Source organism: Ambystoma mexicanum, chromosome 2p (genome assembly GCF_040938575.1).
Source record: "Ambystoma mexicanum isolate Mex_15411 chromosome 2p, UKY_AmexF1_1, whole genome shotgun sequence".
NCBI classification, from domain to species: Eukaryota; Metazoa; Chordata; class Amphibia; order Caudata; family Ambystomatidae; genus Ambystoma; species Ambystoma mexicanum.
Window position 1 is genome coordinate 913,569,590 of NC_090923.1, and position 17,888 is coordinate 913,587,477.

A 17,888-nucleotide genomic window follows, 5' to 3' on the forward strand; every position below is an offset into this window, starting at 1 on the left:
ACAGCCAAGTGCAAGTCCCCGACCTCGGAAGGCTGTCCGGCAGGGCAGTTATGGGGAACACACCCGGCGATATGAGCGCTACCCACACCACTTCCACTCCTAAACACTCGAAGTCCAACCGAGACTCGACACGCATGTCGAGTTCTCGGAAAGAGGCACACAAAGAGCGGTCCAACGAATCAGTGTCCTCTGGGCGGTCTCGGTCAAGATCGCCTCACAACACCAGGCAGCCATCCACAGTTGCCAAAAGTGCCTCACTCACCAAAGTCATGGAGGGTACGCTTGTCAGAAGACGAAGATGACCGCCAGCCCCAGGCCGCTCACCAGGAGTCGGCGTCGGCAGACTGTTCATTCGGCAGTTGCTTCTGAATCCCGACCCCCTCACTCTAAGGAAAGGGACACTACCCCTGAATCTCGACGCCAGGCGTCGAACAAGCTCAGAGAGGGTGAAAACACCAGGGAAACACTCTTCCACTCTTGGGGAAGGGAGGGGGGGGGGGACCGCAGAAGAAACCATCTCACCCTTCTCCACCTCTGTTACATAAAGACAGTTCTAAGTCTTCTGATAAACAGCTAGCCAAGACCCCTGCACAAGCCCATAGGTCCAGTCAAGTCATAGAAGGGGAACTGTCTCAAGGAAGGGTCATTCTCGGCTCCAAAAAATGGACCAGTGAGGACATAGACGGGGTTATGTCTAGAATGTCCTCCCTAGCAGACTTCTACTCCAAGAACCCAGAACACTTACTCTCCTATACCCCTGATGGTGCTACTCCCTCAGGGTCTAGGCACCCGCAGCCCCCTGCTAAGAAACCTCAGTTTGAGACCCCAGCGCAAGGTCGGTCTTCTGACCCTTTTCTACATCTAGCCTTACACCCAGTATAGTGAGGATCCACTACAGGATGAGGATCCAGACTTGGTAACGTTGGACAACCAAACTGGGGTGGACTATTATGGGGAGGATGAGGAAGATGACCCAGAAGTCTACAGAATAGACTCTCCGGTAGGCAAAGAACCTCAAGTTACTGACTCTCCAGTCGACAACCAGCCCCTCCTAAATGAGGTCTTGACTAGAGCGGCAGAACACTTCCGCATAGACACGCAGAGGGCACAGGAGGAGAGGGACTTTGCTGAGGAACTAGTAGGAGAAAAGAAACCCGTTGCTCAGGCCATTCCAATTCTCAAGTTCATCCAACGGAGAATTCATACTTCCCTTCTCAATCCTAACCTCACCAGGGCAGTAAACCCCAGAATCGAGAAATTGTTCAGGGCAGCCCAATCAGACCCGCTTTACATAAGGGGGCAACTGAAGCCTGACTCCCTGGTAGTTACTAATACCCAGAAGAGGGCGGGAATGCCTCTATCCTCATCTGAGGCTGCCCCCGACAGGGAGAGCAAGAAAATCTAGGGGTTGGGAAGGAAGGTGGCCTCCGCTTCCGCTTACCAGGCAAGGATTGCCAACTCCACCACTCTGCTGGCTAGTTACAACTGCCACCAGTGGGAGCAAGTAGCTGCCCTCATCGACTCCGCACTGGAACCTTTAAAGGGCCAGTTGGCCCTGGTTGCGTTGGAGGGGAGAGCTGTGTCCGGTTGCATCCTTAAGGCAACCTTTGATGCCGCAGATAACGCAGGCAGGCTAATAGCAGAAAGCACTGTCATTAAGAGGCATGCTTGGTTAAGACAGTTGGGGTTTAAACCCGAGACACAAGCATCCTTAATCGACATGCCGGTGGAGCCTAATCTACTGTTTGGCAAAGCGGTAGAGGACGCATTAAAAAATGCCAAAGATGAGTATGAGACTCTGAAATCCCTGGGACAGTTGACCAAAAAGCCCCCTAATCAAAGCAGCAGTAGTAATTTTCATCGCCCACGCGGCCAAAATTCACAAAGAGGCTCCAACTACTCACAGAGACAGGGTACATCATGGGGTAACAATCAGCAGTCTACCCAGAGTTACAGCAGAGGGAACAAAAGGGGCCGTGCTAAGGGTAGAGGCAGCCCCAGCAGAGGCGGCACGCCTCCAGCTAAATGGTGACGCCGCGCTCAGGGTCCCTTCTCATGCATCCCCAGTAGGGGAGAAGCATTTCCAACTTCACCCAAGCTTGGGAAGGGAACTTCAGACAGATGGGTGCTGTCCACAGTGTCCGCAGGATACTGTATAGAACTGCTCGCGCCTCCCCGAAACCACCCACGTGTCATGACCACAGGTTAGTTGAGTTTCTTTAATGGCCGCTAGGTGGTGCCTCTGGGTCAGTTAGTTAGCGGGTCTAGTTGTTTTCATGTGCCAGCTATTTAAGCTCCGCCCCTCAGGAGGCTCGCGCTTCGCGTCGTTTGTCTGAGTTCAGACTGAACGCTCGCCGCGTACCTCCGTTCCCTGTCACTGCTCCATAGACCTTGTCCACAGTTTATTTCATTCATTCCTTGAGTAACTTTAATTAGTTATCAGCTCCCTTCCTGTGTTCTTCCAGTTACTGCCGTCCCCGGCTCAGTCCTGTCATAGCGGTCTCCTCATCTCTCAGTTCGTAGCAGTTTTCTCTCACGCAAGTACACCTATTAAGTGCAAATGCAATTGCTCCGTTTGTGTTGCCTTATCTGATACATTGAAATAGTGTATAAATGTTATTTGGATTCCTCACGCATTTTCAGGATATTACGTTGTTTGTAGCGGGCTCGCGCCCTTTCCTGTGGAGTTTGTCTTGGAAGCTGAATTTCTAGTCAGATAATTTTGGTCACACTAAGGTTCATATTACGCTCTGTAATAAGGTGTTTTTCCATTACCGTCCCGTAGGTAGTGAGGTAGTTTTTTCTGTCATTCTACACTTGCATCACACCTCAGCTTATGCCCCCTTTAGGTCCAAGTAGCATAGGGTTTCTGTCATTTGTTTAGTGCCATTTTAGTCCCTTTCAAAAGAAACTATTATCCAGTATCCCATTCTTCAGGACTTGCGCCCCTGTATAGAACAGGATGGAGAGCTCAACAAATTAAATACCAAGGTGAGATATTTGCTGGCCCCCATATTACCAGTTTTGATTTTCAGTTTTACGCGAGAAAACTAAGGAAGGGAAAACTGTTATTTTCTCCACAGAAATTCATTGTCTAGTTCCCAGGAAGGTAGAAGTCAGTTGGAGTTCCAGAAGGTTCCCGCAGAGTTTTCAGGTGAGCGTTACACCACGTCAAAAAGGACATTCCTTGGACCACCAGAAGATTCTCCTAGAGGAGATTGTCAATCTTCTAGCAAAGGACGCGATAGAACTCGTCCCGGGCAACCAGGTAAACAAGGGTATTTATTCAATTTACTTCCTTGTGCCAAAAAAATTTCTGACAAAGCGCCCGGTATTAGACTTACGCCCTGCAAACAAGTATGTCAAGCCCCAAAAAGTTACGCATGACTACTCCAAGAGGTAATCCTCCTCCTAAAAAAGGGATTACATAGCAACATTGGACATGAAAGATGCCTATTTTCATATTTCCATGTTACCAGCGCACAGAAGATTCTTGCGCTTCAAGGTGGAGAGTCAGCACTACCAGTTCAAGGTGCTGCCCTTCGGTATAGCCTCTGCTCCAAGGGTATTCACCAAGGTACTGGTGGCGGCGGTGGCACACCTACGCAGGGAGGCAATCCCAGTGTACCCTTACCTGATGACTGGCTCATCACGGGGGGAGACCCCAGTAATTTGCAGATCAAACATTCAAAGAACGATCGACCTCCTCTTCGAATTGGGTTTCTCCATAAATGAGAGAAAATCAAGCCTGGTGCCAAGCACCTCCAAACTGTCCTAAACACTCGAGGGGTTGGCCTTTCCATCGGGGGATAAGAATTCGGAATCTACTACTGCAAATTCCTCTATATCAGCCTGGTCGTCAAATAAGGGTGCGCAAAGTGATGCGTTTGCTAGGCATGATGGCGTCATGTATTTAACTTTTCCCCCACGCATGCGACCGATGCAAGAATGGTTGGCAAAACAGTGGTCTCATGCAAGTGGTTAGTGGGACGATCTAGTGGTCGTTTCGCCAACAATGGTACAGAGTCTTCACTGGTGGACAAGAGAGAACCTGTCAAAGGGGAAATCCTTTTACGATCCAGAGGTACAGGCTGTAGTCACTACAGACTCATCCCTGTCAGGGTGGGGAGCACACCTCCTTCACCACACAGCTCAGGGTCTCTGGTCTCACACAGTGGCCAAGAATCATATCAATCTGCTAGAGCTTCTGGCAGTATTCAGAGCGCTTCAAGCGTTCGAACCCCACCTGTTGAGCCTGTCGGTGCAGATCTTAACAGACAGCACAACAGAAATGTTTTACCTAAACAAACAGGGAGGGACTTGTTTGCCAAATCTGTCCAAGCTTGCCCAGAAAATTTGGATATGGGCACTCAGATGGAACATTTACCTGTCATCTCAACATGTTCCAGGGGATCTCAATTAGCTAGCGGACGCTTTGAGCAGAGATCCCCTCCCAGAAGAACACGAATGGTGTCTACTCAGAGAAGTCGTAGAAGACATCTTCTCACAGTGGGGTTTCCCCACTACATACCTATTCGCCACAAGCGAAAACAGGCAGTGCCCAGAATTTGCTTCCAGATTCCCCCAGACAGACTCCAAGGGGAACGCCCTGTGGATGAACTGGTCAGGGATGTTTGCCTACGCTTTTCCACCAACCCCTCTCATGAGGAAGGTGGTCAACAAGATGCACAGGGAATCGAAGACGCTCATCCTAGTTGCTCCCATGTGGGCGAGGCAACCGTGGTTCCCACACCTACGCAGACTAGCGGTGTGCGAACCCATCAGGCTCCCGTGCTGCTACAACCTACTGTCCCAGCACCAAGGTCAAACAGTGCATCCTCAACCCAACTCGATGAACCTGGCAGCATGTCTCCTGAGGTCATAGAGTTTGGACATCTCAACTTAACACAGAGATGTATGGACATCCTAAAGGAATCTAGGAAACCCAACACGAGGCACTGTTACTTTGATAAATGGAAAAGATTTGTTATATGATGCCATAATAAGCAAATCAACCCGGTTGATTGCACTCCTTCCAATATTGTCACTTACATGCTCCACCTGCTTGATGCAGGGCTGGTATTTAACTCACTCAAGGTACACCTGGCAGCGCTGTCAGCCTACACCACTTCCCACAACAAGGTTTCCTGGCAGAAAGTACCAGTGGTACTCCTCCCTCCAATTTCAAACCCACCACCAGGATGGGACCTTAATGTGGTGCTTGCTAAGCTCATGGCCCCACCCTTTGAACCCATGCATAAGGCCAATCTCAAACACCTGACCTATAAAACTGCCTTCTTAGTAGCCATTACATCCATAAGAAGGGTCAGTGAAATTCAGGCCCTGTCAGTGCAGGATCCTTTATTTACTGTTCATAAGGATAAACTGGTTCTACAAACACACCCTAGGTTCTCACCTAAGTTTATTTCTAAATTCTACGTTAACCAGTCCATCGAGCTTCCGGCCTTCCAAGAACCCAAAAACTCTGCTGAGGTGAAACTACACACTCTAGATGTGCGAAGAGTGGTCCTCTACTATGTAGACAAGACCAGACCGCTAAGGAAAACAGACCAACTGTTTTTCTCCGTAGCTACAGGCAGAGAAGGAGATCGCGTCTCTGAAGGTGCCATCTCCAAATGGATAGTCAATTGTATCCAACTATGTAACTCCCTTTCTGAAAAGACTCTGCCTTTTACGCCAAGAGCCCACTCTACAAGAGCACTACTGCATTGACACTCATTCCAAGACAGATACTCAAGTGGGACAAGCGGTTCTAAGACATCTATTTGCTCATGACACTTCTCACATCCCACCTCCTTCTGCTAACACTGCTGCTAATCTATCCACAGCATGTGACCTAAGCAGATTCCACAAGCCTCAGAAGGGATACATTACTCACCGTAATCGTATTTCAGATGCTTGTATCTGCTTAGATTCACATGCGACCCACCCTTCCTCCCCTCTGAGAGATGGTGCATGGATGCTTGTAGTCTTATCTTCCTATCTATCTGCTTGGATAATCTGTACTCGCGCTACTCCTCATTCTACCTCATGTCAGAAAAATATGATCTGAGGGTCCTACATGCGTGAGGGATCATGGGTACAGTGGACGTCGCACTATGGATAGGATTACTGGCACGCCCTGTGTCGACGCCCATTTTCGAGTTTCGAAAAACAAACTGTAATACTCCGCAGCTTCCACTAGATGTCGGCCTATGCACAGCATGCAAATCTAAGCAGATACAAGCATCAGAAATACGATTACGGTGAGTAATGTATCCCATATGGTGTTTCTGTTACGTACTGAGCAAGTGAGTTTTATGTCAAGTGTATGGTGAACATTCTGTAAAAACCACTCCCATCTCCAAACCACCATGTCGGTGTAGAGAGGGGTAATCATTTCTTCCTTCTTGTTTTTGACTAGATTTTCACTCCCGCTTTAGATTTGATCCCCCGATAACAAAAAACCTTGGGAGTTTTGTGATAAATAAAGGAAAATGGGTGCACAGGATGCAGCACTTCACTAAAATAAGTGAGTTGAGAAAGGGGAAATAAAGCAAGCCTTTACTTTCCTCAGTCAGTACAGGTTTCAAGTAATGGGAGATAGCTGGTGGTCAATGAACAGATTTTCACAAAAAATAAAATGAATTCCCAACTAGAACCTTTTGATTTTGGAACAGCACCAGTCTCGACTTGGCTGAGGTTTCAGAAGTCCTTCTCCCAGCCGCTTCAACCACATTGTAGGACCCTAATAAAACCACAGGCATGTCAAGCAGGTGAAGTGACCCTGCACAGGCAGCAGGCTGAATGACCATGGGACACAAGTTCCACCAATAACTCCCCTTCTTGATTAGAGGGCATCTGAGCACCGATAGTCCCAGGCCCATAATGAAGATTCGCACAGGTTACAGCACCATGCTGCACAAGATCCCAACAGGAGAAGTTCCCACTTTGAATGCTTTGCTCTGAATGCCCCGGATCTGGTTAACCCTGCTGGTTCAAGGTAGGGAGGCATTGTGGTCTCTATTCCCAATCTAGTGAAAAGCAGAGCCTTTCTTTGCAGCATTGGTTTTGGCTGGTGGTGACCCAAGCAATAGTCCTCTGGTGCCCTTCTGCTGCCCCTCATTTTTGTCTAACGATCACCAGTGGTTGACGGCAGAATGGTCTGTGGTCCCCCCTCCTGAAAGAGGAAATCCTGGGCTGGTGTATCCCAGCTCCCCAATGGAAGGACCTTCTACATTCAGACTCTGAGCAGCTGTCCAGTCATTGACGGCAAGCTCAGATACAGCCATGACTCACGCTAAGTGTATTGAGACTTTCTGGAACACCTCCACAGAGCATTTCTAGGCCCACAAAGGGCCCTTTTCCAGGTTGTGGCAGAGTCCAGGAAGAAACATTTCTTATGGCATTTTGTTTCCTCTGCAAGTGAGAATCACGACCACCAGGTCTGTGAAGCGCAAATACATGTCTTAAATAACAGGCCAGCCGTTTGGGGCACCATATTGCCAATGGCTGTCATGTGGTAAAAACAAATGTACCTTTCTGGTCCTTTGTAACAGGTGCGGTCCAAAAGGTATAGATAATGGGCTGAAACCTTTCTCCTGAACTATTATCGGTTTTAGTGGTGCTATACCATAGACCTAAATGGGTGACATTGTCCCCTGAAATAGTAGGCTTAAGGGCTAATTAGTGCCCCACAACTACATGTGTTAAACCAGGTACCAAGGTTGAAAAAATGAGTAAGATGACACACAACAAACTGCAGATATGCTGGGGGCCCTATTAATAGAGATTGAATAGCTGCAAAAAAGAATATTTTCCTAAAAGCTATAGATGTGATAACCAAACCTTTTATCTTGTCCTTGCTTGTCTTAACCTTTGGGTACACTTCCTTCTATACTACTACTCCTGAGCCCAGTTTTTTCTCATGCTGTATGCTTTTGGTGTTTCCTCAGCTCGACAGAGAAAATAAGGTAGCTGGAATCTTCCCTCGCCTAACCTGTAAAGACAAGTCGACCTACATCCAGTCGTCCACCAAAATATATGATGATGTAAGTATGTACCTCAAGTATATTGGCTGACTTTCTCTTCTCTTAATACAACCCAGCACAGTGTAGAAACACTGTAGGCATTGTAGGCATAATTGAAATAACATTTTTAAACCTCAAAGTGAAATCCTCAGCAAAAGCAAGACATTTTTTTTTCACCCATAATCGATGCAATGCATTAAGCAGTTTGTCAATTGGCCTCAGGCAGTGCCAGAAATTGTTATCTGGACCACTAAACACAGCAGTGAAGTAAGTATAGTCGCTTCCATTTGAGACTTGCACCTGCGTCCTGTGACCCCATGCAATGCTTGAGGCTTCCTCTTTTACCACTGGTTGTACAGTTTTCTGTATCTGCAGCAGGTTTCATCCTTGTCCCTATCCTAGTTTGCTAGCACTCCCAAATTGACTGATTTGGGGGTAGTAAATGTGGTACAAACATTTGTTCCTGCTGTAAGCATGTCACTAGAAAGTGACGGGAAGGGGCAGCGTCACCCCCATGTACCCTGCCAAACCAATAAACACCCCTGCCATTCTCCCCCTTTTTTACATCCTTCTCCCACATTTTTCCAGCTTTTGTTAATTTTATATGCTCATCCTAAATTGCAGATTTATTCCTTTTGTCAAAATGCTTTCTCAATGGTGGGGCTGAAATGCTAGAAAGAGCTCCATGCACTCTATCACAAGCTGTCATGACCTACATGTTCACCAGCCTCCAAGGTGCCTCTGCAAGGCATCCTAGAGATTCAGTAAGATGTCTATGGAGTGGTGATGGTGGGACTGCAGGCAGGAACAGCACATGATTAGATTTGCCCTAATGGTTCAATTGAATGGAGTGCTTGCATGATTGGACAAATCTGGAAAATGTCAGACCCCAGGCACATTGAGCCACACTATACACAGATTTCCGTGTTGGGTTGAATGTCCTAATGTGCATCTCTGGCTCCAGGCAGCTGTGATGCTTACTTGTTCTCCTACTTGCTTACCAATGTTTTCTATGATGTCTTCTTTCAAGGCCTTATCAGTAATTCTAAGTCAATCTGTTCCCCTGTAGGCGTCGGGTTTCCTGTGCAAGTCTCCTTGTGTAGCTGCCTATTTGGGCTCAAGTGGTTAGTGCCAGCTCTAGGGGATTATAATGTGCTACAGCATGCTCCCTCAATTAATTCCTTGGTGCATCGAGAGTTGATTCCAACAGCTGGACATTGTTCCTACAAAAGGGTGAAGAGCATAGCTATGTTGTCATGTATGGCCTTGGTTACTGCTTTTATCTGCGAGTAAGGGCTACATTCATCATAACCAGATATGCCTGGTTTTGTTAATAGTGCATGGATTATCCTTGAATCCATGCCTGGGAAGAAAGCATGATAGAAGCCATCAAAATGTGTATATCACAGCCCTGTGTAATTGTTTGGCTGCCACATATCTAAGGAATGCAGTGATTGGATGCAGAGATTACACTCTGCTACATAAGTTCTTAGTGAAACCAATGGTTTGCATCCTCATTTTTTGCAGAACCTGGGAACTGGTACCGATGCACTGGGGATGGGTTCCAACGCACAATGCAAAGAGCGCCATGTGCTTTTCCAAAAACTGATCTGTGATCACTCGTGTTATACTGACCCGTGAATCCATGGTGATTCCTTCCCCTAGCCCGTTGGGCACAGTCTCTTTGAAAGGAAGCAGGATTGCATTCCCCATGGGAAGTCCTTCTGCCCATTCCCTGTGTAGGCCCACCACAAAGATGTGGAAGCCCTATTCACCAAACATCCCGTTAACTGACAGATGAAAGACTTGTGGTTATGACCAGAAAGCAGACCGTGGCAAGCAAGAGATGTGGAAGGGCAACCATTATTTGTAATTTTTGTGTTTTTGTTTGCGAATGTGAACCATCACGAAGATGGCCCAGGTCTAAAGATGGGTCCAGATGAGCCAACATAATCCTGGTTTACAAGGTGTTTTCTTGACTCTTGAAGAGGTACTATGAATATTAAGTTAAGGCAACTCTTCAGAAAGTGAAGGATGGTTTGAAGATACAGTAAACAATTGATAAACACATAAGGATACTTTAAAATGTACCAACAAAGCAAGTGCATAGCAAAAACAAAGTAAAGGGATAAGGCATTGGTTCTACTTCACTGTGGAAAAACATATAGGAGACTGACATAACAGGTGATTAGCAGGGGTATCCAGTGATTTTAACGAATAATAAAAAAAAAAGAAAATTAATTTTAAACAAAAAGGAAAAAAAGACCTTTTTTAAAATGTAATTTTTTTTTAAATATGTGGGGTTGGGGTAAAGGTTTACATCTGGTGGGGAGAGGGTCAGTGGGTTTTTTAAACATGGGGAACGGGGCATGGGGAGGGGACCCCCAATAAAAATTAAATATTTGTTTTCATTGTTTTTGTTCCCGTAAAAATACATTCTTTATTTCTGTATTGGTTAAATAGAACCAGTATTAGGCCTTTAAGAAGTCCATAAAAGGAGGAAAGAAATGGGTTAGGCCGTTGTAGGAAACGTGGACAAAAGGACCAACCGACGTGAAGTACACTTAACATTAGTAAACAGAAAATTGTTGAAAGCAATATTACCACTAGTGGTTACTTTAACATCATGTTTTCCTAGGCACAGAGTAAACAACATGAATTTCAAATACCAAAAGCAATAATAATTCACTATTCATTCTATAATAACAGCCTTTGCTCTAAAATCTTCATGGCCGTCTGGGGGTCCCGGCAAGAATTTCTTAATTACCTTAAGTGTGAGAAACCGGTGTCTCACCCGCTAGTCCCCGGGGATCTGTCATCCAGGTGGCCAGGACACTGCCATCGCTTTTGGATCCAATTACTGGGGGTAGACCAGTGCGGGAGATCACCTGGATGAGCAGTCTTTGTGGAGTGGAAGTGGGACACCGGAGAGTGGGACACGGTATCCCCTTCCCAATAACACCTTTTCCCCATCCTACCAGGTAGGATACCTAGGAATTAAACTCCCCTCCCCTCTGATACAAACACTTTCTCATGGACAGTTCACTGTGAGCTACAATGGACTGACATCAGAGCCGTATACCTGACCTGTCCCAACACCATGGACCGGCAATTACATATTAAACACACCTGACTTGCCCACACGGGTAAAAGGCGGAGCACGAAAGCACACTTTGAGCGAGGCAAACCACACAAGGAAACGGCAGTTCCAAGATGGCAGTTTAATACAAGGAGAAAGACTGCGAGACCAGAGAGTCGCTAGGAGGGAAGTACCTGTGACCTCCCAAGTCCGTTACTTTTGTGAGTCTTGGCAAGTAAGACACCGAAGACCCGGAACTAAGGCTGATCAAACCTGCATAGTGTGTCTGAGGTACCCAAGGCTTTCCCACGTCGATAATCAAGGCAGGGAGGAGCGATTGCCACAGTGGTACTGTCCTTGGCTCCTACAAAAAAATCAGAAAAGGCAACACAGCCAGTGAGTCGGAGAGACTGGGTACCAAACCAGCTTGTGTTTTGAACCAAGGTTGCAAGCGTCGACATTGTACTAGGAGAACAGTGTGTGAGGTGTTTGCAAAGTGCAACGCAGATATAATTGGAACCAAAGAAGTAGTTGTAATTGAACTTCGAATGGATTGTGTCCTCCAATGTATTCCACATCTTTGACATGTAATGTCCACAAATGTGCACTTGGGAACTTTTTCGGCAGAGGGCGTTATGAATCGATGGCGTCGGGTCCATGTCCCTCGTAGGCCTCCGTCGAGGGTGACGTCACTGGATGTTATAAATGGGACGCACGGCACCCGCAGCCTCAGTTCTGTTTTTTCCGCGAACGTGTTAACTTCGTGAGACTAGGCGCACCTCGTGTGTTCATTACAATGTCTTTCTCTTCAACCCCTCCGACTCCGCGGTCTGGCTTCAAGACCTGCCAGGACTGCAAGCCGAAAATGTCGCTCACCGCCCTACACCGCATTTGTTTGTGGTGCCTGGGCGAGTCGCACAACACCGACGACTGCTTGAAATGCTAGTCCCTGACTGCCAATGCCTTGCGGTAGGGGAAGCTCCATGTAGGGGCTCTAAGCCTGTTAAATCCTGGACGTCCAAGGGGGTTTCCACCGACAACTCGAGGGGCAACTCTCCGCGTCAGGAGTCCCGGGGATCTCATTCACGGAGTGGTTCCCGCCACTAGTCTTCCTCGTCCCGGCACTCTAGGAAGCGCCGTCACCGGTCGCCTTCCGTGTCCTCCTTGGAGGGTGCCTCGAGGAAGGTTACGTGTCCAACGAAGTCCTCGACTCCGGAGGAATGGCCGGCGTTTAAAGAATCTATATTAACGATTTTTCAATCGCAGGGCGAAGCTGGCCAGGATCGGTCTCGTCCCGTGGCTCACACACCTTCGGGCTTGGGTCCACGTCGCAACTCGCATCGGGAGCCTTCGAGGTCCTGTACGGACAAGTATTCGAAAAGTCGCAAGAGATGTCTCTAGGGTCCTCGTTCCCATCGAGACAGCAGCTACCTACTGAGGTGTCGACTCGGTCGGCGCCGTGGCCGTCTGACTTGGATGTCGATGCTTTACCATTGCACCAGCCCACGGCGCCTTCAGTGCTCGTGACGTCTAAGTTGTTGACGCTCTCGGCGTCGAAGCCTTCTGCGCTTTTTGCACCTTCGGGGATTTTGTCCTTGAAACTTGCCGTTGGAGTACCCAGATCTCGTGGATCCTCCACGGAAGGCTACTGGGAAGTCTGTGCGGCCAGTTTTGGCCTCCAGGCCCTCTTCTGTTCCCAGGTCTGGGTTTCAACTCCCTCTGGATGACATTCATGAAGAGGAGGAAAGGTCTGAGGTTGAGGATCCTGGTGACCTTGATGAGGCTACACTTTTTTCTGGAGGCAGTCAGTTGGAGGAGTTGCGGCAGACCCTCATGATGCCAGTGGGTTGGACACTTCTCCGGACTTGGAATTCGGTAGGCCTGAGCCTGGGGCTCATGCAGAGTCTTTGTACAGGAAGCTCAAGGCGAGGGTCTCGGAGTATCTGGGCTTGTCCAGTCCTCCTGAAGACTTTGTGCAGGATGATCTGATGGACATTTTAGATCAAGGTCCGTCCTCTGACCCCGTTTTGCCATTTCATCTTAACTTGCAGAAAAGGGTGGCAGCTGCTTGGCAGTCCCCGGAATCTCTTCCTGCTGTTAATAAGTCATTGACCAAGAAATACTGCCCTTCCGTTATCGACCCCAGCTATTTATCTACTCGCCCCGCTCCCGAGAGTTTGGTGGTTCAGGCGACTACGGCCACCTCGAGGCAGGCGGCGTACCCTACCATACCTCCGGATAGGGACGACAAGCGCTTCGACGGTTGGGCCCGGAAGGTATTTTCTGCTGGGAGCATGGCTTTGAAATCGGCCAACTCCATGTGTGCCTCTGTGGAATTGGGTTTCTTTGGCGGCTGAGCATATTCCCGAGGGGGAAGAAGGGGATGGGTTCCTTGCTCTCGTACCGGACGGCAAGGATGCCATGTGCGAATGCTTTCAGTCGGGTTTGCATATGTCCGACAGTGTTAGCCGATCAATGGCTGCAAGCACGGTTATATGCGGATTTGCGTGGTTGCGGAAGTCGGGGTTTGCTCCAGATGTGCAGGCCCATCTTCTGAACGTGCCCTTTGATGGCGCACATTTGTTTGGCAGCAAGGCTGACTAGAGCCTTGAGGGGTTGCAGACCTCAAGCTGTGGTGAAATCTTTAAGCGCTGCAGTGCGTCAACCTCCGCCTTTTCGTCCTAGGAGACAGCAGTGGAGGGGAGGTTCTTTTCGTTACTAATCCTCCTTTGGTAGAACGAGGGGGGCTGCCAGTCAAAGGGGCCAGCGAAAAAGTACCTGTGGTGGTCAGGGGAAATCGTGGTGCCAAAGCTGCTCAGGCAGCTGCCTCTTTGCCTTCAGGCATTTGCCGCAGCCACTTCCTAACAGTCATGAGGCCATGTCCCATGGTTCACTGGTTGGGGGCAGACAGTCTCAGCATCTCGAAGAATGACGGGCCATTACTTCAGATGCGTGGGTTCTGGATACCATAGCCCACGGCTACTGCATTCCCTTCCTTCAGCGGCCTCACAATAATCCACCTGGGAAACTCTCTTTGAAGTTTCCGGATCCGCTCCTTGCGCAGGAGACCTTGTCCCTGCTGGAGAAAGGCGCTATAGAACTGGTGCATGTAGCAGAGAGGAACAAGGGATGTTATTCCCCTTATTTTTTGATCCCAAAGAAAGACTGGGGATTGAGACCCATAATGGAATTGCATTGGTTGAACAAACTTCTCAGGAAGGACAAGTTCAAGATGGTCACTCTTTCTCAAGTCCTCCAGACCCTTCAACTTCAGGATTGGTTGGGGTCTCTGGACCTCGAGAATGCTTACTTTCATGTGCAGATCCATCCCGCGCACAGAAGGTACCTGAGGTTTACGGCTGGCGACTCGCACTTTGTTTCGGGTCCTGCCGTTCGGATTGACCTCCGCCCCCTGCGAGGGGGGAGGATTCAGGTCTACCCACACCTGGACGACTGGCTGATCTGGGCGCGCTCTCCTGAGCAGGCGTTGGATCATCTTGGTCTCACCTGCCGCACCCTCCCCAGGCTGGGCTTCTATCGGAATTTAAAGAAGTCACATCTGACACCTTCCCAACAGCTCTAGTACATCGGGGCTGTGTTGGACACGTCCTTGGAAGTGTTTGCCTCCCAAGGTAAGGGCTTGTCACATTGTACAGATGGTGGACAAGTTTCAACATGCCCAGAGTCTCCCGGCTTTCGAATTCTTAAGGTTGCTCGGCCTCATGGCATCCTGCATTTTTCTGGTGCCACAGGCTGCAGATGAGATTCCTGCAGTGGGTCCTCAAGATGCAGTCGTCACAGTTCTCCGGCAAGATGTCGGATCCTGTTCAGATTCCACTCTTGGTCTCCCAGGATCTTCTGTGGTGGGCCAACGAAGAGAACCTGATGAGGGGGAACAGTTTTGGCAACCGTGGCCGGAGGTGACTGTAGTGACGTATGCTTACCTCACAGGATGGGGCGCTCATGCCAACGAGTTCACAGCCAGCGGTCGTTGGTCTCTTTCGGAGTCCAAACTCCACGTCAATCTGTTGCTGAGGGCCATCAGGCTAGCCCTGAAGGCTTGTCTGCCTTCTGTACGGGGGGGAGGAGGAGGGGGGGTGTCCTGATCATGACAGACAACACAGTGGCCATGCATTACCTCAACAAAAAAAGGGGGGGGAAGGGGTAGTGTCACTCCCGTTGTGCAGAGAGGCAATGCAGCTCTGGTTCTGGGCCATCCAGCAGGAAATTCTCAGCATTTATCTAGCCGGCGACAAAAATGCAGCGGCGGATGCTCTGAGCAGGCAGAGCATGATCTCTCACGAGTGGGAGTTGGCTCAGGAAGTCCTTCAGGAGGTCTTCGACCTTTGGGGTACCCTGCAAGTGGATCTCTTCGCCACCTGTGTCAACCGAAGTGAGATTCTGCTCAAGGGAATTTCCTCCAAGAGGAGCCTTAGGAGATGCGTTCGTGTTGGATTGGTCATTCCCACTGTTGTACTCGTTTCTCCAGTTCCGTCATTCCTCAAGTTTCGCGGAGGTTCGCTTCCCAGATGATCCTCATTACTCCAGATTGGGCCAGGAGAGCGTGGTACCCGGTCCTTCTAGAAATGTCCATCTGCCCTCCACGCCGTCTTCCCTACCGAGAGGATCTGCTTGAGGGGGGAGGGGGTTCAAGTTCTCCATCCAGAGGTCCAGCATATCAACCTTCACGCTTGGTATCTGAAAGGTTGAGGTATAAGGATTGGGACCTCCCGGATGACGTGATGAAGGTGTTGCTTTCGGCAAGGTGGCCTGCAGCAAAATCCCTGTACCATTGGCAATTTTGATCCTTTTCAGTGCTCCATTCCTATGGTTTTGTCTTTCTTACTTTCATTGGCCCACATGGGCCTTCAAGTGGGGTACCATTAAAGGTTACCTGGCGGCGCTGTCTATCTTTAAGCGCTTGTCTGAAGAATGTTCTTACTTTAAGAGCCCTTTTGATTTCTCAGTTTCTTAAAGGACTGACTAATGTATTCCTGCCATCCCCTTTCCAGGTGCCACTTTGGGATTTGAATTTGGGTTTGAAATTTCTCATGGGTGCTCCGTTTGAACCTTTGCTCTTGTGCTTTGAGATTACTGTCCTCCAAGACTGTGTTCTTGGTTGCGGTTACTTCCGCTCGCAGAGTGAATGAATTGCAGGTACTTTCATCTAAGCCACCCTTTACTGTGTTTCACAAGGACAGGGTTGTACTGCGAGTACGTCCCTCTTTTCTACCTAAGGTAGTTTCTGAATATCATTGGAGTGAAAAGGTGGTTCTTCCATCTTTCTACCCTCCTCCTCATCCTGGTAAGGAAGAGGAGTGACTCCATTGGTTGGATCCTAGGAGAGCTCTGAGCTTTTACATTTCTATGATGTCCAAGGTCAGAGTGGACGATCAACTCTTTGTGGGATATGCTGGACAGCGATTGGGCCAGGCTGTTACCAAACAGACCTTGTCCAGGTGGATTATCTTCACCATTGTGGAGTGTTACCGATTGGCGGGAAAGGACCCCCCTGAAGGGTTGCAAGCTCATTCACTAGGGGCGTAGCTACTTCCACTGCCCTCCAGCGGGGGGTTCCCATTAGGAATATTTGATGCCGCTACATGGGCTTCAAAACATACCTTTGTTAAACATTATTCCCTGGATACAATCCATGGTCAGGATATGGCCTTTGGGAAGGTAGTTCTTTATTCCGCAATCTAATTGGGTAAGCTAAATTATTTTCCCTGCTCAGTTTACTGGTACTGCTTTGGGAGTCTGTCAAAGATGTATAATACGTTGGAGGACCCACTCCCTTCGAAGAACAAGTTACTTAACAAACTGGTAACGTTCTTTCAACTGGATGTTCCTCCAACGTATTCCACATTGCCCTCCCCGCCTGTCCCTCTGGGGAATTTCCTATTCAATTGCAGCTTTCGTTTCCGCAAGGCTATGTGCCACACGTTCTGAGGGGAAAAAAAAATTAAACTGAGGCTGCAGGCGCCATGCGTCCTATTTATAACATCGCCCTCGACGTAGGCCGCCCTCTGCCGAAAAAGTTTCTGAAGTGCGTTGGAGGAACATCCAGTCGAACGTTACCAGTTTGGTAAGTAACTTGTTCTTTGGGAGAAAAGATACCATACACAGAGTGGTCCAGCGTCACGTGGACCGTGGGTCATGTGGGCGCTCATTTGAAGGTCTGTTAGGTATCCAGCTGATGCCGAGTGTGATGAAAAAAGGAACTCTTAAGATCGAAGTGGTCATGCAACGGGTTTTGCTAAATCCTGTGCACATTCAAAATGCTTGGATTGTTTAAAATACATCACAATTGTCTGAGCCCAGCTAAGGGAGACTAATTGAGTGAAAGGAAGGGCTCTGAGTCAGTCTGAGGGAGTCCGGGGTGGACTGTGAGTCACCCGAGAAAGAGTTAACTGAACATAGGTAGAAAGGGATCTAAGGGGATCCAGGGCAAATACCCGAATTGAATATTGAAACGAGGAAAATGTTTGTGTTTTGTGTAAACCAGGCCCTCTGAGTCAAGTGAGTTCCAAGAAGCAAAGAGACTTGGACACAGGAGGTCTTGCACTGTGAAAATAGAACTGTAGCCTTGTGCCTCAGAAGCCGTTTTGCTCGAGTGAACCACCTTGTCCCATGCTGAAATGGCCGGAACATCCTGACTGATCATTTTGTGAACACTTCTTACTTTTTTCTGAACGTCACCCCACCATAATTTGTAAATTAGTAGTAAGGATTGGCAATAGGTTTTTTTTAGTATGAGCCCTTTTATTTTGACAAGACTC

At 48.5% G+C, this 17,888-nt stretch overlaps 1 protein-coding gene across 1 annotated transcript in view; it reads left to right on the plus strand.

The window, feature by feature from the left end:
• CLPTM1 (CLPTM1 regulator of GABA type A receptor forward trafficking) overlaps nucleotides 1-17,888 on the plus strand; it is a 667,007-nt gene that overhangs the window by 457,338 nt on the left and 191,781 nt on the right. The window contains exon 11 of the mRNA XM_069644626.1: nucleotides 7,956-8,051. Coding sequence (XP_069500727.1) covers nucleotides 7,956-8,051 — 96 coding nt within the window. The remainder of the gene's footprint in view (nucleotides 1-7,955; nucleotides 8,052-17,888) is intronic.